A 27,419-nucleotide genomic window follows, 5' to 3' on the forward strand; every position below is an offset into this window, starting at 1 on the left:
CCTTGTTCAGTGTGTTAGGTGAGAGAATTAAGACAGCAAATACGTCTAGAAATACCCCTGGTGAGGCATTTGGCAATTGGAAAGTAATCCATAGAGTTCCTAATCCAGCCCCTTTAGAAAATTTTCGTGGATTTTGGTACTGGGTTGGTGGAGTGAATGTATTCTTAACCAAGAGGAGATTAGAGAAATAGAAGAGAAGGAAGGAAAAAACCCCAAGAACATACCCAGGTGGCACTAGTGGTAAAGAATCCACCCGCCAGGGCAGGGGGTGCAGGAGATGTGGTTTGGTCTCTGGTGAGGAAGATCTCCGGGAGGAGGAAATGGCAACCCGCTCCAGTATTCTCGTCTGGAAAACTGCAGGGACAGGGGAGCCCGGCTGGCTACAGTCCCTGGATTTGCAGAGTTGGATCCAACTGAGCACACACACTCGTGACACGGTGTTCGTTAGCTGCTGCTGCGGCCCATGGTGACCACCTTAGTGCGGGAATCAGCATTCTGAACTGAATGATTTCTATCAGGAAAAGAGTAACTGGAGCAGTCAGGTGTTGGAGGCATTTTGAGAGGGCATCAAAGAGTATCTCCTCCCTCCCTGTGTCCTGCGCTTCCACTTAACTCCTGCAGCACCCGTTTGGGGACGATGACCTCTGGTGGTTAACTGGGGTTAACCCCATCCCTGCCCTCGAGGCTGTTGCAGAGCCCCAGTGTGAGTTCCCTGAGTCATGCAGCAGATCCCCACCGGCTGGCTGTTTCACACAAGGTGGTGTGTGTGTCTCCATGTTACTCTGCATCCGCCCCACCCTCTCCCCTACTCCCACCCCTGCCTCCACAATCTTCTCTGCGTCTCCACTGCTGCCCCGCACGTAGGTTCATCGGTACTGTCTTTCTAGCTGCCATATATAAGTGTTAATAGATGATATTTGTTTTTCTTTTTCTGACTTACTCACTCTGTATAAGAGGCTCTAGGTTCAGCCACCTCATTAAAGCTGACTCAGTTGCGTTCATTTTTATGGCCGAGTAATACTCCATTGTATTTATGTACGCAGCTTCTTCGTCTGTTCATCTGCCAGTGTACATCTAGGTTGCGTCCGAGTCCTAGCTGTTGTAACCTGTGCTGCAGTGAACATTGGGATGCGTGTGTCTTTTTCAGTTACGGTTCTCGCAGGCTGTATGCCTCATAGTGGGATTACCGTGTTGTATGGTGGTAGTATTCCTACTTTTTTAAGGAGTCTCCACTCTGTCTTCCACAGTGGCTGTATCAATTTACATTCCCACCAACAGTGCAGGAGAGTTCCCTTTTCCCCACATCCTCTCCAGCATTTATTGTTTATAGATTTTTTCTGATGAGGGCCATTCTGACTGGTGTGAGGTGATAGCTCACTGGTTTTGACTTGCGTTTCTCTAATAACGAGTGATGTTGAGCATCTTTTCACGTGTTTATTAGCCGTGTGTATTCTTCTTTGAAGAAGTGTCTGTTTAGATTTTTTGCCCACTTTTTGATTGGATTGTTTGTTTTCCGGGATTTGTTTTTTAACTGCTTCACCTAAAAGGCGTTTTCTATTTAATCTTTTGTTTTCCTCTTAATGTGATTTCTAGGTTAATTACGTGTGTTTAGATAATGTAATCTTTGTGATTTTTGGTTCTTTGAAGTTTATTTCTTTGAAGTCTTTTAAATCTAGGCTGTTGTTGCTTTTTATCGCTGCTTCACTTGTGAACAGCTAAGCTCGCTTCTAACTAACATTCGTCACTGATGTATTTGCGTTTGTTCTGCGCTTGTTTCTGAGTCTCTCTTTGTGGTCTTTGTAGGCCTCTTCTGCTTATCTCTCTTTGTGGTCTTTGTAGGCCTCTTCTGCTTAATTTGCTCTCCAGCCCCACCTCCCCGCCTCTGCAAGTCTGAAAGTTGTTCGCTCAGTTTCCAGTCGTGTAATAGTTGTGCTAGTCATTTCAATATGCATACTTAACCCAAAACTCAAGTTAACAAGAGCTGTATATTCTTGTAGAAAATATATAAGACTTCTGCATTGAAGACTATGAAAACTAGTTGAGAGAAAATAAATGAGCGGATATACGGTATTTATGGATAGAAAGATTCATTGTATAAAGATAACAATTGTCTCTAAATTGATACAGGTTCAGTATAGTCCCAGTCAAAAATCTCAGCTGGCTTTATTGTACATGTAAGAATCGACAAGCTGATGCTAAAGTTTATTTGGACGAGTAAAAGACGAAGGTCAACCAAGGCAGTATCGAAGAAGACCACAGGGTTATGAGGACTGCACAGCCGTAGCCTGTGGTAAAGCTGTGTTCAGTAAGACAGTGGGATTTTGGTTCAAGGATAGACAAACTAGATTAGTGAAATAGACTAGAGTTCAGAAACGGATTCACACATACACAGTCACCTGATTTATGGCGCAGACTTCTGTACAGTGGAGGGAAGGGTGGTCTTTCAGTCAGTGGCAGTGGGTTGGTGGGAAATTAATCTGGAATAAAATGAGTCTTTTTTTCGTTTTATGACCTGATCGTAGACAAAAATCAGTTGCACTCTGGATTTAACCACGTAAGATAATGCTTCCCGGGTGTTATGTTTTCATTTATTGTGTATTTTTATTGTGGTACAGTTGCTTTACAATGTTGTGTTAGTTTTTGCTGCACAATGAAATGAGTCAGTTATACGCATATATCTCCTCCCTCTTGAACCCTCTCCCCAAATCTCATCCATCTAGGTCACCACAGAAAACGTACTGGTTTTAGAAGACAAAATGTCTTCATAACTTAGGGTTGGCAAAGATTTCTTAAATAAGACACAAAAAGTATTAACTAAAAGGAAAAATAAACAGGACTGTGTTTCAGCAGCTAATGCTTTTTTCCTTTTTCTCTCAGCTACTTTTTCCCACAGGCTCCTGGGAGAGGTGGTGTATTTTTGTTACTTTTAGACTCAGGCTGCTGCTTCTGTGGATTTTCCCTGAGGTTCTCACAGAGGGCCCTCCCCACTTGGGGCAGACTCTGGCTGGCCTTTCCCTATTCCAGATGCCTTGTAAAGTCCTAGCAGCCTGGTGCCCAAATTGCTTTCAGAACATCATAGCCTCAACTTTTCAGATGTCCTAAAATCAGTGTCAGGGCTCTCTGCTTACCCTTCTGGGTTTTTCTCTCTACTCACCCCTGACCTAATAATTTCTTCATTGCTGGTAACGTCTTTATTGCTTTTATTTTAATTTTGTATTCAGTGATCTTTCTAAATTCACTTAAATTCTAATTATAGATTTTGATAATTAGACTAATCCTAATTATGAGTTTGTTTATTAGATTAATTCTTATCACAAATTCTGCATGAATAATCCTGTCTTCTCTAAATAATGACATTTAACTTTTTTCTCTCCAATCTTTATACCTTTTAATTGCCTTTTCTTGCTTTATTGTTTTGGGTCGGACAGAAGTACGGATGTGGAAAACCTTATCTCATTTCCAGAAAAAAGGTTTACCGTTTTACCATTAAGTATGATGTTAACTGGAGGGTTTTCTAGGATATTCTCTATGAAATTTTGTTTCTAGTTTGCTGGGAGATATTTTACCTTGGAGATAGTGAAGGACAGGGAAGCCTAGCCTGTTGCAGTCCTTGGGGTCACAAAGAGTCAGATACAACTTAGTTGACTGAACAACACAGTTTTATCTCAAATTGGTTTTTGAAGCTTTCCAGTTACTTTTGTTTGGAGAAGGCAATGGCACCCCACTCCAGTACTCTTGCCTGGAAAATCCCATGGATGGAGGAGCCTGGTGGGCTACAGTCCATGGGGTCGCACAGAGTCAGACACGACTGAGCGACTTCCCTTTCACTTTTCACTTTCATGCGTTGGAGAAGGAAATGGCAACCCACTCCAGTGTTCTTGCCTGGAGAATCCCAGGGACGGGGGAGCCTGGTGGGCTGCCGTCTCTGGGGTCGCACAGAGTCGAACACGACAGAAGCGACTTAGCAGTAGCAGCAGCAGTTGCTTTTGTTGCACTTAGTTGATTATATGTCTTTTTCCTTTATTCTTTTTAAGGTTGTAAATTACAGTAATTGATATTTTCCATTATTAAACCAACATTCTGGGGACACCTAATCATGGTATCTTATCCTTTGTATCACTGGATTTGATTTGCTAATATTTTATTTAGGCCTGTTCTTTTTCTTCTTTGAAACATTTTTGTCAGGTATCGATATTCATGTTATTCTGGCCTCATAAAGTAAGTGAGGATGTGTTTCCCCTTTTCTGTTCTCCACAAAACGTTGTATAAGATTGGTTTTATTTCCTCTATAAATTCTTAGAAAAATTGATCTGTTGAATCATCTGCATCTAGACTTCCTTTAAGAGAAGACTTAACTGTAGATTCATTCTTTAAATGATACAGAAGTATTTTTGTTCCTTCATGTGTCAATTTTTGTATGTTGTGCATTTCAAGGAGTTTGTTCATTTTATTGTCATGAAGTTGTTCATAATATATTTTATCATCCTTTTAATGCTTTTAGGAATTGTGATGATACCCCTTTTTTTTCATTTTAGCACTGGTAACATTTTTTCCCCCAAAAGTCAGTCTTGCTAGAAATTACCAGCTTTATAAAGAACCAGTTTTTCTTAAGTTTTTGGCTTAGATTGTTCTCTGTTGTATACCTACTTTCTGTTTCATTTCTACTCTTTATTGTTTCCTTTTTCTCTTACTAGCTTTTTCGTTTTATTATCTTATTTTTGGTAGTGGGTTAATTTTCCTTTTTTTTTAAAGCTTTTTAAGATGGTTAAATCATCCATTTTTAACCTTTCTTTTTCTATATTTATTTGAAGTTATATACTTCTTTCTAAAATTCCCTTTAAATATTATTTTGATGTGTTGTATTTTCATTGCTATTCAGTTCAAAATGGTCTCGAAAGTCTTGTGTGATTAAAGTTTTGATCCATGGGGTATTTAGAAATATGTTGCCGAATTTCCAAACATTTGAGGGTTTTCTAATTATTTTTTTGTTATTGATGTATAGTTTAATTTACTGTGGCTGGGGAATATACTGTGTAATTGTGATCATTTGAAATTTCTTGAGACTCATCACTTATACTATGATGTTATTATGTATTTTTACTGTTTTCAGTTACTTCTAGCTAGAGGGTCAATTTAGGTAACTTCCCCATATTGTTAATGGAATTTGCTAAAGTTGTTTTAAATTAACGTTTTTTTTTTTCAGGAATAAGTTAATTAAGGAATTGTTAAGTGACGTTTAAAAATAATATAATAACTGAATTGCTTTTACTTTAAGTTGTGAGGAGGAAATTGTAATTTTTGGTACAGTGTGTAATTTTAAGCTCTATCTTAAGAGTTTGAAAAGTCAGTAGTCTGGCATGATCTTGGTCCAGGTCAAGACTCTGCTCGTTATGCTGATTTTTTTCCTCTGTGTGTATATTTCCATGCACACTTTCCAAACCTGAGGATTTTAGCCTTTCTCACAACTTGCGCGCTTCATCCTAAAACACCGAGCTGGTGCTGCCGTCTTGCCTTTTGTCACTGCTACCGCGCTGGTTCCTTAGCAGTTTTTATTCGTTTGTCTTCCCGCCAAGCTGGTCTAAATATTCAAAGATGCATGCTCGGGCTTTTGTGTATGACTGTATTCTGAAGGTCGTTTGGCTCATTCTTTCAAGTTCTTTTTAGGACGATTGCCATTTGTTATTCAAGACTCTATTTTTATTCAGGCTTTTATTATTTTGAAAATATTTTGGATACCGGTTAGGATATGTAATACACGATAATCACACTTTAAAAAAACTGTAGGCACATGGCTTCTTATGCACAGTCCGTAAAGTAAAATGAAGCAGAATGGTTAAGTGAAAGTAAATCCATTAATCGATTCAGCAAAGGCACTGGTGATCTGTGTAAGATTGTGTTAGGTGAGACTGCCACCCAGCTTGTTCACAGCCCCCTGATTAATTTTCACGGTGGTCCTCTTCACTCTTTTTTAAGGATCTTTCTCTTTCCGGCTGAACTGGGTCTTCGTTGCTGTGCATGAACCCTCTCTAGTTGTGGCCAGTGGGGGCGTGCTCCAGTTGTGGCGTGCTGGCTTCTCATTGGAGGGTGGCTACTCTTGCTGCCAAGCGCCGGCCTTGGGGCCCATGGGCTCAGTGGTTGGAGCGCTCGGGCTTAGTTGCCACACAGCATATGGGGTCTTCCCAGACGAGGGACCACACTGCTGTGGCCCGCATTACAAGGTGAATTCTTACCAACTGGACCACCAGGACCGCCCCATATCGGTCCTCTTGAGCTGGTGTGTTCACTGGAGGTGCAGGCACACACGTTTACCACAGAAGCCCAGGTGTGCATCGGCAGATGAAGAAGGCAAGGCAGTGGCCAGCTGTGTATGTGGAAGGGCTCACGTTTCTTGTATTGATGTTGAGATTGAATTTTACACTAGGAAAGGATGGCTACGCTGTGAGAGGGCAGAGCAGTGACTAGCCTTCCTAATGACTTGGGAAGCAAGAGGAAAGGGTGGGTCACTGTGCAGCTGAGTGACATGAAATGTGTCGATGGGAGGATTCCAGAAAATGATGGCTGGAGGCAGAATAGGGCCACCTGTTGAAAAAAGCCATAAAGCCTACTGTGGAAGGTTTAAGTAGTGAGAACAACAAGGACCTGATTGCTTGAGCAATATTTTTTGGCTTTCCTGTAAGTAAGTTTTCAGTGCCATCAGTTGTATCTTGAAACAGTTTGGCTCCACTCTAGCAAAGTGAGGTTTTTCCTTCTGAGTTGCTATTAATAGTATTCCAAAGGCTTGTCTTAAATGCTAGGGTTGTTCCTAAGAAGTACGTTCTTTGTTTACCTTGCTGGCAGGAAGAAAGAACTATATATTCAGCTGGCTAGTGTTTGTGTATTAGCTCATGTTTTGTGCATCTTCCCTGGTCTTTTAGGCTGCACATGGTCCGTCTGATGCTGTTGGAGAGACTACTGCAAACTCTGCCCCAGTTACGAAGTGTCGGAGGTGTCCGGGCCATCCCGTACATGCAGGTATCCCGCAGTTCACCTGGGTCTGTCACATCGTAGGTGGATATCGTTAAGCATGCTCACACTTCTCCCGCTGAGCCTCTGAGAGACTTTGTTTGGTATTAGGTCATAGAATAATGGAATATAATTTTGAATTGCAGGTTACAGCCCTTCATTTTATAAATGAGAAGACCAAGGATCAGAGAATTAAAAATAATGTCTACAGCCACCCAGCTAGTTACTGACAGAGCCGGGAACAAAAGTCTGCTCCAGAGAGTCTTAGTGTCTGTCTAGTATGTCTTTCTTAATGTTCGTGATAGAGCGAGGTCTGCTAGCTGCCTTGCTCTGAGGCACAATTGTTCTTCAGCACAGCGCAGTGCTGTATCTTAAGCCACTTGGACTGGATATAATGTCGGCTAGTCAGTCAGATGTGCAGACTTCTTGCAGAACGTTTTCTGCGTTGCCAAGGGTAGCATATACCATCATTTGATTTCTCTGACTCTGGACCCTTCACTTTGGTTACCTTAGGATTTCGAACCTTTCCATGGGCTGTAGTTCAGTTGACAGGGCAGGCAGGAGGATTGGGATTTCATGTGAAACACTTGGTGTTTAGAGTTGTTGCTCTTTAGGGAATTGGCTTTCACGTTTTGCCTCTCTGTTGACCCGCAGGTCATTCTGATGCTCACTACAGATTTGGATGGGGAAGACGAGAAAGACAAGGGGGCCCTGGACAACCTGCTCTCCCAGCTGATTGCCGAACTGGGCATGGACAAGAAGGTGACATTTGAGAGTCATTGTTTGAGGAGCAGTAACTGAGATCAGTTTTTTTTCTTCCTCTCTCAGAGAAACTTAACCAAGTTACAGGGGTGACTCTCCACTGAGGCCCCCAGTTCTGCGGATCCATTAGAAATGTTTTCCGTGTGTACTTTGGCCCAGGCGTACTTTTGTGGATCTGGCTATAAATGAGGAGCCAGGTCACGGCCCTTGTGGCCCTTTTGTAGCTCCACGAGGTGAAAATGATAAATAGATTGTTTGTATCTTGGCCTCAGGCAGTGGCACCCCACTCCAGTACTCTTGCCTGGAAAATCCCATGGATGGAGGAGCCAGGTGGGCTGCAGTCCATGGGGTCGCTAAGAGTTGGACACGACTGAGCGACTTCACTTTCACTTTTCACTTTCATGCATTGGAGAAGGCAATGGCAACCCACTCCAGCGTTCTTGCCTGGAGAATCCCAGGGACGGGGGAGCCTGGTGGGCTGCCGTCTCTAGGGTCGCACAGAGTCGGACACGACTGAAGCGACTTAGCAGCAGCAGCAGCAACAGCTCCACGGTGTGTCAGGCTCCAGGGTGGCCAGGCACATAGACCGCAGGTGCACTGGAGCTCGTTTGGTCTGTGATTCCACGTGAGAACCATTTAGCGTTGATAGGAGGGCCGGCGTCTCGTTGAGAGGGTGCCTCAGGGTCAACGCCAACGTGGTCCCCTGGCCCCCCACTTGCAGGACGTCTCCAGGAAGAGTGAGCGCAGCGCCCTGAACGAGGTGCACTTGGTGCTGATGCGGCTCCTGAGCGTCTTCATGTCCAGGACCAAGTCCGGATCCAAGGCTTCCGTATGCGAGGTGTGTTGCTCTGGGCTAATGGCTGTGGGGAAGCAAAGGGGATTGTGTGTTTGGTGCCAGGGTGGCGGGCAGAGGCGACCTCTCTCACCGAGTAAGGCTGTTGGCACTCGGGAGGAGTGAGAGTCTAAGCTGTCACCTCTTCAGGAGCAAAGCTTCCACCTTTTTCAGAATCCCTTCCAAGCTCTGATCTTTTCCAACAATCCCTCCAATGGAGGGGGTTAAAGGGTTTGGAAGTTCCATTATTGAAAAGCAGGAGACTGTTCTGCAAGCTGCAGAGTGGCTAAGAGGATTCCTCTGCTGTATGTTGCTATAAGGTATGGTAATAAAGCAGAGAGAAAGCAGTGCGTGCGTGGTGGAAAGGAGATTAACACAAAGCAGAGAAGGTAGAAATGGAGGCTGAACTGCATCCAATCTTAATGAGCTTATGAGCTGTGGGGGCTGCTGGGATTTGCAAGGCTCTCCTAATGGTTTTATTTACAGTAGCTTTTCCCCTGCCTTTTTATTTGTGTGATCACTCACCCCATCTCCTTTGGAAGGTAGTTCTGTGGGAAGAGCCCCTACTGGGAGGGTGGGGTTGTTGAGAAATGCCTGTAGTGGAAAGTTTTCTCTCTTCTTAAAATAAATAGGCTTCTTTTCTAGATGCCCAAGGAGCAAGAGAAAAACCTCTCCCCTCCAGGTGGAAGGGTTATCAAATTCTTGCCTCCTTGGCCTCTGGCACATATGTGTTCAGAGATTAGATTTGGGAACTGGTGTGTCTTTATTTTCTCTTACCATGCTGTTGTGCAGAAGAGTTGGGGAAACGTTTGAGCTGTTGGGAAACTTTTAAATTAAGAGATGGACTCACTTTCACGACAGCTAGTTCTCAGAGTGTCGTGAGCGCGTTCCTGCTCTCAGGCTCAGCTGGACTGCACTCCGGTCTGCCGGCCATTCTTACCTTCTCCCTGCTTCTCCGCAGTCGTCTTCCCTCATCTCGAGCGCCACGGCCGCTGCCCTGCTGAGCTCCGGGGCTGTGGACTACTGCCTGCACGTGCTCAAGTCCCTGCTGGAGCACTGGAAGAGCCAGCAGAGCGACGAGGAGCCCGTGGCCACCAGCCAGTTGCTGAAACCACACACCACATCTTCCCCGCCTGACATGAGCCCGTTCTTCCTCCGCCAGTACGTGAAGGTGAGGGCCATCCCCGGGCAGGGAGCCCCTCCTTTCCCTCCCCTGGGCTCTGTGTCATCGCTCCCCCGTAGTAGCACCAAAGGAGCCAAGGATGTCCCTTACTCCCCCTGCTGTCACCAGAGGCCCTTTAGCACTCTGGTTTAGAAGACGGGCTTTTTCTGGTTGGATGAGTCTGGGAACACATCCCTGGGAATATGCGTTCCCACCTACCACTGTGAAGCTTCCAGAAGTCCTATCTAACTTTTACTAAGCCTCAATTTGTACTTCTGGAAGATGAGCACACACAGAGTATCTGCTTTATAGAGCTGTTGGGAGCCTCGGATGTTTGGAAAGCACAGTGCCCAGCACATCCCAGAGCTCGCTAGATGTTAATTATCATCCCCATTCTGTCCCATTGAAATCCACACAGCAGAGCAGGGTGGCCTGGGCTGGGTGTGCTGCTCACTGCATGCTCAGAACTGCCTTAAAGAGTATGGAAGTAAAACAGGACAGAAAATGTGAACCTGAGCACGTCCTTCTCTTTTTGTATAATCCTTTGATGGTTTTCCATAGCTCTTTGGCCAAAAAGTTCTTGGTGGATCCAGCTATCTGCTTAACTCTTTGTCGTCTGCAACACTCCTGCATGTGGCGCCACTGATCTCTGCGCCTCCCCCAGGGTATATGCCCTTCTGAAGTTCTTTCCTCTCCTTCTGCATCCCTTCTGTCCCCCGGTCAGTTCCAAGGCATTCCCTGGTGGCTCAGGTGGTAAAGAATCTGCCTGCCATGCAAGAGACGTCGGTTTGATACCTGAGTCGGGAAGACCCCCTGGAGAAGGGATAGGCTACCCACTCCAGTATTCTTGGGCTTCCCTGGTAGCTCAGCTGGTAAAGAATCCACCTCTAATGCGGGAGACCTGAGTTTGATCCCTGGGTTGGGAAGATCCTCTGGAGAAGGGAAAGGCTACCCACTCCAGTATTCTGGCCTGGAGAATTCCATGGACTGTGTATGGTCCATGGGGCCGCAAAGAGTCAGACACGACTGAGTGACATTCACTTTTCACTTTTTAAGACGCAGCTCACACACTGGGTCCTTCCACAGCATACACTTTGCCACCCTCCAGTCTGAGCCTTTCCCTGGGTCCCAGAGCACCCTGACCACACATGTGGGGTCTTCCCCTCCAGGCTCACATCACGACCCTGTTGTATTCCTCTTCACACTTCCAGTGTTTGATACAGACCTGATAACAGCTGGGGTTGACTGCAGGGTGCACTGACTGCAGACTGTTGGGGAGCACACAGTTTGCAGGGCAGCTGTGGTTCCCCCGTCCACGAATCTCCCAGGGATCTTTGACACCCTGTTTCTTACAGAAGTACGATCATCATCGTATTTGGTTTGTGTTTGGAAAGCTTTGGTTCTAGGGAATGGAATACATCTCTCATAGAAAGTCAGACATCCTTTTCCTTTACTCTTTCTTCAGTTTTTTCCTGTTCTGGCTCTGATTTTTGTGTAAGCAAAGTAAAATCAATCCAGTGTCAAAAACCAGAGTGCAGTGTTAGAACTTTTAAGCGTGGTGAGATCTGTCGCCGCTATAAGCTCTGCACGTGATGGAATTGCCCCAGAGCCCAGGGTCTTCCTGGGTTTGTGAACTGAACTGTCAGTCAGTGATGGCTCCAGCTTTGGAGGACGCCGTTTACTGCCTCCATCATAACGTGTTCCTATGTATGATGCAGACCAGCCTTTCTCCTGGCTGCGGTCACGGAAGAGCCTCAATCATGGCTCTTCCACACGTGTTCTTCCCCAGGGCCATGCTGCTGATGTGTTTGAGGCCTATACTCAGCTTCTGACGGAGATGGTGCTGAGACTGCCGTACCAAATCAAAAAGATTGCCGACACCAACTCGCGAATCCCACCTCCTGTCTTTGATCACTCATGGTTTTACTTTCTCTCGGAGGTAGGTGAGGGTCCCAGTCGAGGAGGGGACATGGACTGTGACGGCCTCTGTGGGCCCCTTGCACCCCAACTCGCACGTGGTGTTTCCCCAGCAGAGCCCCTCCCACCACTGAGGTCTTGCTCCTCCCGAGCGTACCATATGGTGACGCCGTGGGAGCTGTGTGTCAGAGCAGGCCATCCACTTTAGCGTCTGATTCTGTACCTTTAACATCCCCCACACGTGACGATGGCCATGTTTAATAGCTGGGACTCTGTCTGGAAAACAAAGTATACTAGTTAAATGAACTGAGATTTTAATGTAGAGAGTTGGTTAAACAGCCATTGAAGAACCAAGAAGATAACAAGGGAACACTGAGGTAACACAGAGGTAGTAACTGTGGGAAGCAGCTGCCGCAGTCCTGCCAGTGAAGAGAGCCCTGGTGGATCTGGCGGGGGCTGCTGTGGGACCGCAGGAGCTCTGAAGGGGAGTGAGGTGGCTGACTCTGGGAGTTCTGAAAGAAGCCCAGGAGCAGGACCGCCTGGACTTGGCCTGTCCTTGGCTGCGGAGACGCTGGAGGTTGCAAGGTGCAGGGCTGCCTCGGGGACAGCGGGTGGACGGGCAGGCGCAGGCGCCTTCTCTCCTCCCGCTCTCTGGTGTCCTCATCCCGTGCTCCCCCCTGGCAGGGCCTCAGAGGGGGCTGCTGCAGAGCAGCGGCACAGGCAGCCTGGTTCTGGACCGCACACCGCAGAGCAGGCTGGAGCCTGAAGAACGTGGCTAAGTAACCCACAGAGCCCGCCTGGGGTTAACTCCACAAGAATAATGTTAGCAAACCCCAAATGACCAGTTCAAATTGTAGAGGTACACCAACCCAACTTTTTTCCCCTCTATTTAACCTGAAAGATTCTGAAAGTTTTTTCCTTGTAGTTTCACTCTGGGCGGACTGGAGTGGAGACCAGCTTCCTTGTAGATTCCTAAGTACTACCACGAGGAATAGCAGGAATATTGCCGGTTTTCCCTTTTTAATGTTTTTCTTTCTCCTAGTCCTTGTAAGGAATACAAAAGCTAGCTCAACTGTGAGGAAGTAGCTTGGTTCATGGCTTTTTTTTTTTTGAAGTCCAGGGTGCCATGGCCGGTATGGATACAGTCCCCGAGTCCCTGACTCTGTGTTGTTTCTCCTCTCAAGTACCTGATGATCCAGCAGACTCCATTTGTGCGCCGGCAAGTCCGCAAACTTCTGCTCTTCATCTGTGGGTCAAAGGAGAAGTACCGCCAGCTCCGCGATCTGCACACCCTGGACTCCCACGTGCGAGGGATCAAGAAGCTGCTGGAGGAGCAGGGCATCTTCCTCCGGGCGAGCGTGGTTACGGCCAGCTCCGGCTCCGCCCTGCAGTATGACACACTCATCAGCCTGGTACGGCCGTGCCGGGGGTGGGGGGACAGGGAGAGGCTTGGCCAGGTGGTCAAAGGATGGAGCCGTGCACACAGGGCTTCCCAGATCAGGGTCGATCCATCGTACCCGACTGCTGTACCACACGTAATTGACTTCAGGGTCTGCAGTTTGCCCTCCCTGTCCCCGCCCTTGCTGGGCAGTGGTTCCTCTGTCATGAGAAGGGTTGACTAACTGTCATTTGGTCACATTGTGGGCAGGATCAACCCATGGTTTGTGCATCTCTCGTTTTTGTCCTGGAATACTACAGAAATGATGTATTACCACCTAAAATCAGTTGTTTGACTTTGGGGTATAGATTGCATGATTGCATAGGAAAATCTAGAAAGAACGTCTTCAGTATTAAAGACTCCTAAGGCAATGGCAACCCACCCCAGTACTCTTGCCTGGAAAATCCCATGGGTGGAGGAGCCTGGTGGGCTGCAGTCCATGGGATCGCTAAGAGTTGGACACGACTGAGCGACTTCACTTTCACTTTTCACTTTCATGCATTGGAGAAGGCAATGGCAACCCACTCCAGTGTTCTTGCCTGGAGAATCCCAGGGACGGGGGAGCCTGGTGGGCTGCCATCTGTGGGGTCGCACAGAGTCGGACACGACTGAAGCGACTTAGCAGCAGCAGCAGTTCAGGGCTCTTACTATAGTGCTCTTAGCAAGAAAAAAATAAACTAGATTATAGTGTTTTTGGTCCAAGCCTACCTTTGCTGCTGTGTTATTTCAGGGGTTGAAGGACCCCTGAAAACAAAGGGCCTTTGTGTGGTGGGGCGTTAAATGAAGGAGGCTCAGTAGGGGCCGGAGTGTGCGGGCCTCGGTCCTAGGTTTACTAGGGCACCGGTCAGCCTCGCACAGAGGACAAGGGTCTGTAATCCAAAGCCGGGGAGGGGACCCTGAAGGCAGCAGGTGTGGGTCATCGCTTCTGCTCGGTTTCCGTTACAGATGGAGCACCTGAAGGCCTGTGCCGAGATCGCTGCCCAGCGCACCGTCAACTGGCAGAGGTTCTGCATCAAGGACGACTGTAAGCGATGCTCCCACTCGGTTGCCCTTCGTCCGTTCCTTCCTTCAGGAGCTGCTCACCGAGGCCCCTGTAGGCCCAGCATTGAACTGGGCGTTAAGAGATAGAGCCGTGAGCAGCCTGACAGACAGCACTCTGCCCAGCAAAGACAAGCCCTCCGAGACTGAGAAGGGCCTGTAGAGAGAATGGGGGTGCTGTGGGGGCACAGGGTGGGTATCTGCTGGAAGGTCAGCAGTATCTGCTGTAGGTATCTGGTGATCCGCTGATGAGGAGAATCACTGTCTTCGTAGAATTTGGGGCTGGGAGCCAGTTTCTGAGTCGTTGCTGCAGGACTTGTCAGGGTCTCCACAGTAGTGAACCCTTCTGGGTGACCCCCCGCACAGCCTTTGGGCAGGCAGCCAGGAGGAGGGGAGCAGCCGCCCCGTGCCTGCGTGAGCTGCGTGGAGCTGAGCCCCCGTCTCCTCTGCCCGCAGCCGTCCTGTACTTCCTCCTGCAAGTCAGCTTCCTGGTGGATGAGGGGGTGTCCCCCGTGCTGCTGCAGCTGCTCTCCTGTGCCCTGTGTGGCAGCAAGGTGCTTGCTGCGCTGGCGGCCTCAGCAGGCTCCTCCAGCACCTCCTCGTCCTCTGCCCCCGCGGCCGCCAGCTCTGGACAAGCCACGGCACAGCCCAAGTCATCCACGAAGAAGAGCAAGAAGGAGGAGAAGGAGAAGGAGAAAGAGGGTAAGGGCCACCTCCTTGGTGATGAGGGTGATGTGTTCTCATCTCTCTGGGAGCACACCATTTATCCCCTTCCTCTGAAAGGGTTTTCACCCTCATCTATAGAGACCTAAGACCCACGTGCCCCCCGGGGCCTGCTCTTGGTCTCATTTTCAGTTAGGTTCAAGGTGACCCCGTAAAGAGTGTGACTTCCCATAGCAAGTGTCTGTAATGGGAAAGGCCAGAGGTGCACTGAATATTTTTACTAGCCCAGGGTGGAGCGATTGTCAGCATTAAATAAAGCTGTGTTAGTTAGTAAATGTGCCTTGTAAGCTGCTAGGTGCTTTATAGATGGATGCTGTAGTCATCTTTAGCCGACTCCTTGCCATCAGAAAGGCTAAAGCTTTGCTGTGTCCCTGCTTTTCATGATCCTTGGAGGCCTGAGACAGGTGTGGAGATGGTTCACATTCCCCCGTTAATTATTCAGATACCTCTGTGCAGGTCTGTAGGAATGTTGACTGCATTAGGTGGCAGACTTTTGAAAGGAAATCCTTCTCCAGCGTGACTGCCTTTGTTCAGTGCCAGGTTTGTATAGGCACTTTATCCTCTGCTTTTATTGGCAGCATTATTTTATTTGGGGCTGACTGTTTGTCCCCTAGTAAACAAAGGTGAAAGTCTCTCAGTTGTGTCCGACTCTTTGTTGCCCCATGGAGTATACAGTCCATGGAGTTCTCCAGGCCTGGATACTGGAGTGGGTAGCCTTTCCCTTCTCCAGGAGATCTTCCCAACCCAGGGATCGAACCCAGGTCTCCCGTATTGCAGGTGGATTCTTTACCAACTGAGCTACCAGGGGAGCCCAAGAATACTGGAGTGGGTAGCCTATCCCTTCTCCAGGGGATCCAAAGTTGTTTTCAAATTATAACCATTTTGGCGAAAACTTTTAAGAGACCGTATCCCCTCTCACTCCACTTGAGGACCCTAGACCACTTCTTCCTCAGCCCTCAGTCCTGCTCTCATCTTGCAGGTGAGAGCTCAGGCAGCCAAGAGGACCAGCTGTGCACAGCTTTGGTGAACCAGCTGAACAAATTTGCGGACAAGGAGACCTTGGTCCAGTTCCTGCGTTGCTTCCTCCTGGAGTCTAACTCCTCCTCGGTGCGCTGGCAGGCCCACTGCCTGACTCTGCACATCTACAGGTGGGGCCTGGGGCTTGGCTTCAGCAGGCCGCGTGGGGCTGGGGCCAGAGCGCGTGGCGAGGTTCTGTCTTGTCTCCATGGTGCGTGCCTACGGTTGCAGTATCAGCATTTACACCAGTCAGAATCCTCTTGACTATTGGCAGATTTCTTCATCAGGTTGTCTCCTTCTTAGCTATTAAACTGATGTCAGAAGGAAGAGGTGAACTGTTGTCCACCAAGAAGACTATGTTTAAAAGTCTGTTAAAAGACCAGACTTGGGTCTTTAGGCTAACAGTACTCAGTTTCTGCCCTTGAGTGCTGTTGCAAGATGGGAGTAAACCACCTTCTGAAGACAGGAAAGGGTTGTGCTGGATCTGTTAGGGTGGACTGTCCAAAGAGCGGTAGCACTGTTCAGACTTAACCCATAGCTGTGGGGAAAGAGGTGCATCACCAAAACAGTGCTTGGGTCTTGTTGATTAAAATGAAGGAGCCCCTCAGGCTTTTTTGCTACTGATAAAATGAACTGTCATTTATCTCCAGAAACTCTAGCAAATCTCAACAGGAGCTGCTGCTAGACCTGATGTGGTCCATATGGCCAGAACTCGCAGCCTACGGTCGCAAGGCTGCCCAGTTTGTGGACCTACTGGGATATTTCTCCTTGAAAACCCCACAGACAGAGAAGAAGGTAACAGATAATTGATGGTCCAAAAGGCTTACTTGCCACATTTAACTTTCTTTGCTCTTGAATTAAGAATGTTAGGACTAACCTACAAGGGGCATATGGGTGAAATCTCTTTTAAGTATGTATGAGCAGTCCCAACATGTATGTCACCCAGAAGATGCACACTAATAAAAAAGCACAATCTGAATTTGGCTTAGCCAGTAGACGTAGAGAAAGTGGGGAAGAAAATGCATCTCGTTAAAGTTGCTTGGGGAGAAAAGTGGTCCTCTGGTTGTCCTGGCTATCCTGATCACACACCCAAAAGTATTTCTGCAACAAGATAATAATTTCATAGCTTCTCCATAGTAACAACATTTCTCTTTCTCCACAAGCTGTAAAAAGATGGCTGCTACTAAGACTGTGGAAACGTCTAAAGAAGATAGAATCCTTTAAACGATTAGGAATTAAGCTCAGCTTTGCATGATTCTGAATGAGGGCTGGTACTTCCAGGGCAGTAGCAGCTGGAAAGCAGAGGAGAAAAGTCTTTTCTAGTAAGACTTTCCCTTGGGCTTTAACTCTGGTCCTCTGTTGACTTCTGTTTTCAGTTGAAAGAATATTCACAGAAGGCTGTGGAGATTCTTCGGACTCAAAACCATATTCTTACCAACCATCCCAACTCCAACATTTACAAGTGAGTTCTGTTCTGCTTTCTTTCTGTTTGAGGCTCAGTCAACAGTGCAGTTGCTGTTTCCACGCTGATTGGCTTGTTACGAAGGTCTCTAGTTTCAGGGGTCTAAGTCTGAATCACATGGTTTACAGGAAATAGCTGCATTTAAAAGAAAAAAAAACCTTTGGAAGACAGTGCTGATTAAAATCTTTTATTGTTTCCCTGGTGTGTTAGCAACTGTAATTTTTTCCCCTATAAATTTTATTGAGATACAATTTACACACAACAATATGTACCCTTTTCAAGTATACAGTTTAATGATTTTTAGTAAATTTAGTTGTGGCTCTTGAGTCAAATTTTAATGTAACATTTCGGATTCCCCTGACCTCAGAACAGATCAGAAATAGGGATATCTCACATTTCCTTGTGTTTTCACTGGGATGGGGCTTGCCTTGGGGAACAGTGAGCCATGATTTTCTTCTGACTTCTTTGTGAAGCTCCGTGCGCTCTAAACTGAACATCTAACGCTGAGACTGCTTTCTCCCTCAGCGCCTTGTCTGGCCTGGTGGAGTTCGACGGCTGCTACCTGGAGAGCGGCCCCTGCCTGGTGTGCAACAACCCGGAAGTGCCGCTCTGTGTGAGTCGCCTCCCGCGTGGCGGCCTGCTCCTGGGGCCGGCGGCCTCTGCTTTCTAGAGACTGCTGTTACTGCTCCGTGTCCCTCTCCCAGTGGTGGCTCAGAGTGGTGTCAGTTCTTACCTGGCCAGCTACCTTAAATCAGAATTTCACCCATGGACAAAGAGTGGGTTACAGTGATAGTTTTGAAGAGGACAGATGAGCTGTTACCTTGCGCTAACACAGTGTTCTGTGCGTGCCTTTGCGTTTAGTACATCAAGCTGTCTTCCATTAAAGTGGACACGCGGTACACCACCACCCAGCAGGTCGTGAAGCTCATCGGCAGCCACACCATCAGCAAAGTGACAGTGAAAATCGGGGACCTGAAACGGACCAAGATGGTGCGCACTATCAACCTCTACTACAACAACCGGACCGTGCAGGCCATCGTGGAGCTGAAAAACAAGTACGGGCTTCTCAGTCTTGCAGAGGGGCAGCAGGCCCGCGCGGCTCGGCGCCTGGTGTCGGCTCTGATGGCCGGGGTCCCGTCAGGCGGCACATTCCCGGGGGCCTAGTATGTCCTCTTGCGACTCTGGTCGTGGCTGGGGTCAAGTGCAGCGCCAGCTCTTAAGGGTGCTGACAGAGGTTGTTTTGAAATCATGTCCGTGGAGCCCTCGACGTCTGAGCTCTGCGGCAGCCTGAAGGGACGTTGAGCACTGGGGCCCCAGGCTTCTCACACCCGTGCCAGCAGAGCGGCTCTGCCTTCACGCAGGCTCTGCTGCAGGGAAGTAGTTGTTTGTTAGGTTGAGACACTTTCTCTCGCTCACTGAGCGGCAGCAGTTCTCAAGGAGCTTCTCTAGTATGAAGTCCTTCCGTTTCTGCGTGGTGCCTTTTGCCTACACGTGCTGACGCTGTAGACACAGGTAGCTACGTATGCTACCTGTCTTTCTAGCTCACCTGTCCTCTGACGTCTGAAACGAGGCCTGGTGTGTGGGGCCAAAGAAGGCACTAGCGTGGGCTCGTGCCGACCTTCACTGAGACAGAGCACGTGGAGACACAGGCGTGCGCGCGGGCAGAGGATACGGGTAGAGACTGCTGGAGTGCCAGGACTTGCAGTGAGTGCTGCTCCGTGCTCAGCATGGAAGGATTAGTATTACTCCGAGGCAGAATAAAGCTAGCATGTACCGCGTGAACAAACGGCCTCCGGGAGCTCTGCTTTTTAAAGCAGGTTTTGTCCTTTGAAAAGCATGATTAACACTGGTGACCTGCAGGTAGAAGCTGCTCACCGGGATGACCCAGTCCCCTCTGGAGCAGGTGGATTTGGTTTGTGTTGTGCAGAGTTAGCTCAGCTGCTAGTAAAGCCCTCACACTCTGGAATGAGACTGGTTCACATCCGTTGGAGAATTTGTATAGCCTCTCTTTCCTTATTTGTAAAATGCAGAGAAGTCTACTTTCAGGGTGTTCTTTTAAGGATTAAATGTGTTAGCATATGTGAAATGCTGAGAACGGAGCCTGACACATAGTAAAATTTCAGTAAACATTAACTCTTAACTGTATCAATATAATTACCTCTGAATTACCACACGTCTTTACTCTCTCTGACTCTTCTCGGCGCGTGGTCTGGACCCTGGTGTGCCCTCTGCCTCTCAAGCACCCTGAGCTTTACCCTTCCAAGGTGGTTGCCACGATAGGAACTTACAGCAGCCAACTTACAGCATCATGGACCTCTCGGAAGTCCAGGCTCCAGTGTGGCATGCTTTCAGAGGAACGTCTTCCCTTGATGTACATTCCCTTGTTTTTCTGGAATCTCAGAAATTATCATATATGATGTCTTAAAGCGCCTGTATGTTCTAGCCTTTTTTTCAAGAGAGAATAGTGGAAATGTATCTTTAAAATTAAGTTGCTTTTATTTGTCAGAGTCCCTTGCCTTAGAATAACCATTTCACTGTCTTAGGAGAACACGCAGGGACAGTCTTCTTTCCCTCTCATCAGATGGTCGTTGCTGTGGGTCTTGTGAGAGTCTCTCAGGCCCTCTAACCATCTATCTGACACCGTTTCTCCTAGGCCGGCACGCTGGCACAAAGCCAAGAAGGTTCAGCTGACACCTGGGCAGACAGAGGTGAAGATTGACCTGCCTTTGCCCATCGTGGCCTCCAACCTGATGATTGAGTTCGCAGACTTCTACGAGAACTACCAGGCCTCCACGGAGACCCTGCAGTGCCCGCGCTGTAGTGCCTCGGTTCCCGCCAACCCCGGGGTCTGCGGCAACTGTGGGGAGAACGTCTACCAGTGTCACAAATGCAGGTGAGTGAGCGGTTGTCTCCCAGGTCAGGTGCATCCCTTGTATTTCTCAGGAAGAGTCTCAGTGTGGGCACTTCCGCCGTGTGGTGCCCTCACGGTGGAGGATCACGGGCATCTAGAGCATGGAGTTCGCAGATACAGGAGGACAGGGCCGGGGAGAGTTGTGGGGTGGTGGGTGGGGGGTGGGGTTCCCGAGTTTGGCTCTGGGTCCCTGTTATGGTTGCCTGGTTGCCTCAGTCGTCCTCGCCCGTTTGCTGCTGCCCCTCCGAGAGCCCTGCAGAGTTCCCAGCGTCTGCAGAAGTGGCTCATGTGTTCCGTCTCCCCTCCGTCCTCTGCTGCCCCCTGACCTATACTCTGGGGTTTCAGATCCATCAACTATGACGAAAAGGACCCCTTCCTGTGCAACGCCTGTGGCTTCTGTAAATACGCTCGCTTCGACTTCATGCTCTACGCCAAGCCCTGCTGCGCAGTGGACCCCATTGAGAATGAGGAGGACAGGAAGAAGGTGAGGCCGAGTCCGTGCGAGGCCCACGCCGAGCTCTGTTCGGAGCTTGGGGGCCGAGCTGGTGTGGGCAGCGTGCTTTTCCTTCTCACCCAAGTCTTCTTGGCTCAGCGTGTTTTCAGGGCTAAGCTTTTGAGTGGCAACAAATAAGATGGATTGGAACACGTGTTTTGGGTAGAATTTTGGAGACGTGTTGGTAATGGAAGTAGAGTATCTCAAGGGGCAAGTGACGTGGTGGGGCTGGAGATGGGAGGACAGGGCAGAGGGGTCTGTCAGAACAGTCACCAGCAGCAGCAGCCCAGCAAAGCGGAGTGGCGTCTAGCTCCAGAGTCAGAAGGAGGAACGTTCCCGTTCCCCCTGTGCTTTTAACACTGTGTGACCTGGCGAAAGTCCCTGCCCTCAGCGTGGTTTATTTGGATGTGTGTCATACACCTTGCATGCCCACCTCACAGGATTATTGCCATGAGTAGAAACACCGCGTGAAACACGGTGCTCAACCGGGTCACTGAGGGGAAGGAACCTTCAGTGTTGACGAGCCCACGTGCACTCCCCGCCTCTTCCTGTCTAGGCCGTGTCCAACATCAACACGCTTCTGGACAAAGCTGACCGAGTGTATCACCAGCTGATGGGACATCGGCCGCAGCTGGAGAACCTGCTGTGCAAAGTGAATGAGGCAGCTCCTGAGAAGCCGCAGGTAATCCTTTCTGGGTCAGAGGCAGAGACTGGCCCCGGGCGAGGCCATCTCCCGGGGGAAGGCTGACCGCGTCCCTCTGGGTTGCAGGACGACTCGGGAACCTCCGGGGGTATCAGCTCCACTTCGGCCAGCGTGAACCGGTACATCCTGCAGCTGGCGCAGGAGTACTGCGGAGACTGCAAGAGCTCTTTTGACGAACTCTCCAAAATCATCCAGGTACAGGCGGGAGCGGCTGTAGTGCGTTTTGTTGTGTGTTATCAACATTGTTTTCAAAGCAGTTCTTTGCTCTCCCCCTGCGGTTAAGCGCCAGCCACACAGCTGCTCACCTACTGCAGTTTCGGGTGCTCGGTAGAAAGCTGAGTTCATACCAGAACGCTGAGAATCAAATGGAGATTATTGTAGATAAGGTTTTCTTGATCGGTCACATCGGTGGGTGGTATGTTACAGACCTCACCCCTGTGGGATGGAAGACTGGCTGCAGACAAGAGCAGCCAGGGTCCTTGTCCCCAAAGTGGCTGGTAGGCCATCTTCACTCCATGTGCCTGTATTCCTGATTTTATTCTTTAAAGAAAGCGTTATGTGGGTGTTAAGGACATATGCCTGTGATCAGACTCTGAGGTCTAACTCTGCCCCTTACCTTGGTCAAGCCAGCCTCTCTAAGCTGTTTCCTCCTCTGTAAAATGGGGATAAAGTATCTTAGCTGCTAAGGTTATTGAAAAAAAGTTCGTTGCACAGCCGTGTCCAATGCTTTGTGATCCCGTAGACTGTAGCCCACCAGGCTCCTCTGTCCATAGAATTCTCCAGGCAAGAGTAATGGAGTGGGTTGCCATTTCCTTCTCCAGGGTACTTCCCGACCCAGGGATCAAACTCAGGTCTCCTGCACTTGCAGGCACATACTTTACCAACTGAGCTACTAGGCTAAGGTCATCGAGAGGGTTAAATTAGGTAATACCGGTAAAGTGTTCTTCAAACCAAAGCTGATTTCCAATTAGCTTCCTTTTTCTTCCTCCTCATTTTAATTGCTGATTTTTTTTTTCTCCTTTGTCTTTTTTTTTCTCCCCCTCAGAAAGTTTTCGCTTCACGAAAAGAGTTGTTGGAATACGACCTGCAGCAGAGGGAAGCGGCCACCAAGTCCTCCCGGACCTCAGTGCAGCCCACCTTCACGGCCAGCCAGTACCGCGCCTTGTCCGTGCTGGGCTGCGGCCACACGTCCTCCACCAAGTGCTACGGCTGCGCTTCGGCCGTCACGGAGCACTGTATCACCCTGCTCCGGGCCCTGGCCACCAACCCCGCCCTGCGCCACATCCTTGTCTCCCAGGGCCTCATCCGGGAGCTCTTTGACTACAACCTCCGCCGAGGCTCTGCGGCCATGCGGGAGGAGGTCCGCCAGCTCATGTGCCTCCTGACTCGGTCAGAGCCTGCGCCAGGGGCATGGGCCGGGACCCTGCAAGTGGGGCCGGGGGGCGGGGCGGTGCTGGGAGCGCTGGAGGGTGCAGGGAACTGTCCAGGGTGCAGCTGAGCGGACGGAGGAGCACGTGAAGCCCAGGTTCCCTTGTATCAATAGGCCGTGTGTTTGGCTTGTACCTGGTTGGTTCCAGGGGGTTTTCCTGAGGAAGCGGTTTTTGAGTTCCAGTGCTGGGAGGAGGGAGTGACCGGGCACCTGGACTCAGGACTCCCCCAGAAGAAGACAGCTGGAGCGGTGGAGCCTAGGGCTTCGGAGCTTAGATCTGGCTCAGAAGGACCCCGGTGTCTGATCCTCTATGCCGTGTGCCGTGGACACATTTCTCAGTGTTCTCTGAGCATAAGGTTTCCTCATCTGAGAAATAAGGATAGTAGCCAATACTGTAATGGCTTGTGGTGAGAATGGAATGACATAATTCACGTGAGTAGTGGCTCATACTTGTGGAGTCCTTAGTCCATGCTCACACAATACCCACAGCTGGATTTGCATTGTTTCCCGAGTGTGGGCGTAAGTCCTAGAACATGTTAGCTGGATGCTAAATATGATTTGCTGTACAATGTATTCACTCATTTAACAAGTACTTACTGAGCATCGGCTAAATGCTAGGCTTTGTTCTGGACTCTGAGGATGCAGTGGGCGATGAAGCAGCATCCCTGCACTCATGTGGCCTTCGCTCTAGAGCGGAGAAGGGCAGTGAGTGGATGAACGTGGCCTTCGCTCTGGCCTTCACTCTAGAGGGGAGAAGGGCAGTGAGCGGATGAATGTGGCCTACAATCTAGAGGGGAGAAGGGCAGTGAGTGGATGATGGCCCCGTACAGCATCAGGAGGTCAGGTGTGAAGAGCAGTGCAGCTGGGATGGCAGCTCTGATTGCAGGCAGGGTCACTGCAGAGGACAGGGTGGGCAGGGGCGACTGCTGAGGAGGTCAGGGAGTGAGGCAGGCAGGTATGGAAGGCGTGGGCCACATGCCGATACTAATAGCAAGTGGTGGGCAGAGAGGTGGGATGTGCCAGCCGTGTGAAGCCGGGGCCACGGGGAAGCCCGTGTGGCTGGAGTGGAGGATGCAGTGGGGACAGAGTGGAGGGGTTCAGTGAGACCAGGGGCCAGGTCCCGTAGGGTCTTTAGGGCACTGCGAGGTTGGGAAGCCTGAGACTGACTTGACGCGATTCGTGGTTTTTAAATTATTAATACATACATTATTACAAAGGGACATGGATGGGAAATGTGGATGCCTTGTGGGAAATGAAGCGGGGGCAGTTGGAGAAGCTAAGGAAGGAGACGGAGAGTGGACCCCTGGGTTCTGGAGACTGACGTACTGGGCGGGGTCCGGGGGCCTGGCAGCCCAGGCTGTGGAGGAACCCTGCATACCGTCTTCCCTCCATCAGCCTCTCCGCTGGGCAGCCCCTTCTCATCACACAGCAGGGTTCTGTGGGGCTCGTGAGTCGTCTTGCCCCTGGGAAGGCCGGTGGCACTAGACGTTGATTTCCTTTTACCTGGGCGCTCTCACGTGCAGAGGAGGGACACACCCAGCGGTGTAACAGGACTCTCTTCTCTGCCTCCCTAGGGACAATCCAGAGGCCACCCAGCAAATGAACGATCTGATTATTGGCAAAGTCTCCACAGCCCTGAAGGGCCACTGGGCCAACCCTGATCTGGTGAGCAGGCGGCCGTGCCCTCTGACTGCCCCCTTCTCCCTTTTCCTTCATTCCCGCGGTCCCCCCGCCGGCGTCTCGTTGTGATGACCAGGGCAGGCGCGGTGGGGGTGGGGGGAGCGGCACGTCGACAGGGCTCACATCCCAGGAAGACCTTGCTGAGTCAGCGTCAGGCTCAGAGAGCAGAGACGGGCAGCGACCGTGCTGAGGGGCTCCGTCTCCCTTCTGACGGTCCGCTTGACCACACGGGTTAGCTCTGAGTCTCTGGGCCAAAGCGTGGATGTGCACCCTCATCCGGGACTGACCCTGCAGACCCTCCTCTGCTCACGTCTCTTCTGTTGGCCCTCCAGGCAAGTAGCCTTCAGTATGAAATGCTGCTGTTGACAGACTCCATCTCCAAGGAGGACAGCTGCTGGGAGCTCCGCTTGCGCTGTGGTGAGTTTAGGGGATGTCTGGTTGGCGGCCGGCCAGCGAGAGGAACGCAGCTCGATGCAGGGCCCGTGAGGCCAGGAAGCTGCCCTCGGGTGGTCACACAGCGGCTGGCGAGGCACGTTTGTGACTGTGCCTCCGCCCTGCCTTCCTCTCCCAGCGCTCAGCCTTTTCCTCATGGCCGTGAACATCAAGACCCCCGTGGTGGTTGAGAACATCACCCTCATGTGCCTGCGGATCTTGCAGAAGCTGATTAAGCCACCTGCTCCCACCAGCAAGAAGAACAAGGTACGGGCCTAAGAAGGCAGTCCGGGGCAGGCTCCAGCCAGCGCCCACCCTGCTCTAAGGTCTCTGCTCACCTGAGCTCGCTCTCCCTGGGGCGCCAGTGCTTCCTTGGCGGCAGTCAGCGAGATGGGTTAGGGTTTCTGAGAAGGAGAGTTTCTCAGAGGGCTCTCGAGTGACACAGGCAGGCAAAGGCAAACGCCTGCAGCAGTGGTCTGCCGTGGAGGATCGCCCCTTCCTCCAGTCCCCTCGGACAGCTCGCGGCTCCCAGAGGCTGTGGTGTTCTTCCCTACCCCGTGCCTTTGCACAGTGCTGGAAGCCCTTCCATTCCCTCGCACCGTGACTTGGGCAGGGATTGAACCTGTGTCCCCTGCATTGGCAGGTGAATTTTCACCACCGAGCCCCCTGGGAGGCTCCTGGCCTTCGGTAGTCCTTTGTAACTGTTGTGTGTGGCTGTGCGGTGTCTCCTCTGCCTGCCATGCCCGCCTTCCCTTTGTCAGCTGCTGCTTCAGTGATCCAGTTCTCTGCCAGGCTGGCCATGAGCTCCTCCAATCCAGGGACTGTTTTACTAAGGTTTTTTTTGGTCCAGTACATAGCGTGGTATCTCGTGTTATAATAGCGACTCGGTAAGTCATTCTTAAATGAGTGAGTAAAGCCGAGTTTTTAGTTCTGAAGGTGGCCTAGCCGCAGATGGACTTGCTCATACTGGTGTGAGAGTGTGTGGGCCATAGTGCTTTCCCTCGGCCCTGCCAGAGGCCGCCGTCTTTGTAGTCCTGGGGCCCTTCTGATGCCTGCTTCATCCTGGTGGAGTCTCTTGGTGGGAAATGGGGTCTTCTTTGCAGGACGCTGAGCGGCAGGCACTACAGGGGAAGCTGGACAGGGAACAGTTTATGCTGTTTCCCTTTCTTGGTCTGCCTCGACCGTCCTCAGAAAAGACCCCCCTTCCTTCGCTTTGATGAAGGCTTTCTTCCCCTCAGAGCACATTCTCAGCAAATGAAAATCGGCTCTTGATTGAAAAGAGGAACTTCATCCCCACATAACTGTCCTTTTTCCCACAGCGTGAGGTCACAGATTCCCACTCGAGAGGGCTCTTAGCCTCTGAGCACTGAAGCCTCACATTTGGCTGAGTTTTAGCCTAGAGAGAGCAGCAGGTCTCAGAGTCTAGCTCATGGATCTGTGGGTGTTCCCAGGACGACTGGGATATCTGCGAGGCCGATGTTATTTCCGTAATTACCTGGGACACGACTGGGAATCTGTGAGGCCGACGTTATTTCCGTAATTACCCTGAGGTCTGTGGGTGTTCCCAGGACGACTGGGATATCTGCGAGGCCGACGTCATTTCCGTAATCACCTGGGCCGCGATCTGCCCTTTTCTTCTTTGTGCCACTTGTGCAGATGGCACACAGTCAGTGATGCGAGACCGACCGGGCCTCCGCACCACGAGCCACGCCCCTCACTTGCAGCTTCACCCAGGAGCGTCCCGGGTGAAGCCCTGCAGAGGAGTTTAGTAAATCAGTCGTCTCACTGTTCAGGGAGACAGTGCGGGAGGGAGGCGCGCACCGCAGGGCGGAGGCCGCCGGGGGAAGCGCTGGGGACGGCTGAACCAGCTGCTGTTTTCACGGAGCCTCATCTGTGCTTGAAAGGAGGGCTAGTGAGCCAATTGTGGTTCTTCAGAGTCAGGTGTTTGGCAGATTTTCTTGAAAAGTGAACAAAACGAGCCTGTCACTTAAAGAGGAATGGGGTCTGTGCGTGAACCAGTATTTTCCAGCTGACCAGTGCATGTTCATGTGTGAGTAAAAGATGAATTTTAGTGCAATGGAATAAGAAATTTTTTTGATTGGTTTCGGATTCCACATTACAACCAATCTTTAAGAACCTGTAATCCGTTGAATTTTGGTTTAGTATTAATGTAAAATCCACGATTAATTGAAAAAGCTATTAAAATATTTTTTCTTTCCAACTATATACATCTGAGTGCTTCAACAAAACAACGTATTGCAACAGTTTGAACTTAGAAGCAGTATAAGAATCTAGCTGTCTTATTAAGGTAGCCATTAAACAATTTAAAAAATGTATAGCAGTATAGCTCCTTTGTCTAGTTTATTTTTGTTTTGGGAAATAAAAAATGCTGTTTAGATTGACAGATAATGTATTTGT

General features: G+C 49.7%; 1 protein-coding gene across 5 annotated transcripts in view; it reads left to right on the forward strand.

The window, feature by feature from the left end:
- Window positions 1-27,419, forward strand: part of UBR4 (ubiquitin protein ligase E3 component n-recognin 4) — a 139,352-nt gene that overhangs the window by 78,449 nt on the left and 33,484 nt on the right. For all 5 annotated transcript variants that reach the window (XM_070777901.1, XM_070777914.1, XM_070777911.1 and 2 more), the window contains 21 exons: window positions 6,915-7,011; window positions 7,657-7,764; window positions 8,486-8,602; window positions 9,558-9,767; window positions 11,548-11,697; window positions 12,860-13,087; window positions 14,059-14,137; window positions 14,608-14,853; window positions 15,854-16,022; window positions 16,542-16,686; window positions 17,268-17,353; window positions 17,879-17,966; window positions 18,215-18,408; window positions 20,007-20,246; window positions 20,610-20,748; window positions 21,314-21,439; window positions 21,527-21,655; window positions 22,506-22,849; window positions 24,464-24,554; window positions 24,902-24,986; window positions 25,141-25,268. In XM_070777901.1, the coding sequence (XP_070634002.1) occupies window positions 6,915-7,011; window positions 7,657-7,764; window positions 8,486-8,602; window positions 9,558-9,767; window positions 11,548-11,697; window positions 12,860-13,087; window positions 14,059-14,137; window positions 14,608-14,853; window positions 15,854-16,022; window positions 16,542-16,686; window positions 17,268-17,353; window positions 17,879-17,966; window positions 18,215-18,408; window positions 20,007-20,246; window positions 20,610-20,748; window positions 21,314-21,439; window positions 21,527-21,655; window positions 22,506-22,849; window positions 24,464-24,554; window positions 24,902-24,986; window positions 25,141-25,268 (3,199 nt within the window). The remainder of the gene's footprint in view (window positions 1-6,914; window positions 7,012-7,656; window positions 7,765-8,485; window positions 8,603-9,557; window positions 9,768-11,547; window positions 11,698-12,859; window positions 13,088-14,058; window positions 14,138-14,607; window positions 14,854-15,853; window positions 16,023-16,541; window positions 16,687-17,267; window positions 17,354-17,878; window positions 17,967-18,214; window positions 18,409-20,006; window positions 20,247-20,609; window positions 20,749-21,313; window positions 21,440-21,526; window positions 21,656-22,505; window positions 22,850-24,463; window positions 24,555-24,901; window positions 24,987-25,140; window positions 25,269-27,419) is intronic.

The sequence above is a fragment of the Bos indicus genome, chromosome 2 (assembly GCF_029378745.1).
Source record: "Bos indicus isolate NIAB-ARS_2022 breed Sahiwal x Tharparkar chromosome 2, NIAB-ARS_B.indTharparkar_mat_pri_1.0, whole genome shotgun sequence".
Lineage (NCBI taxonomy): Eukaryota > Metazoa > Chordata > Mammalia > Artiodactyla > Bovidae > Bos > Bos indicus.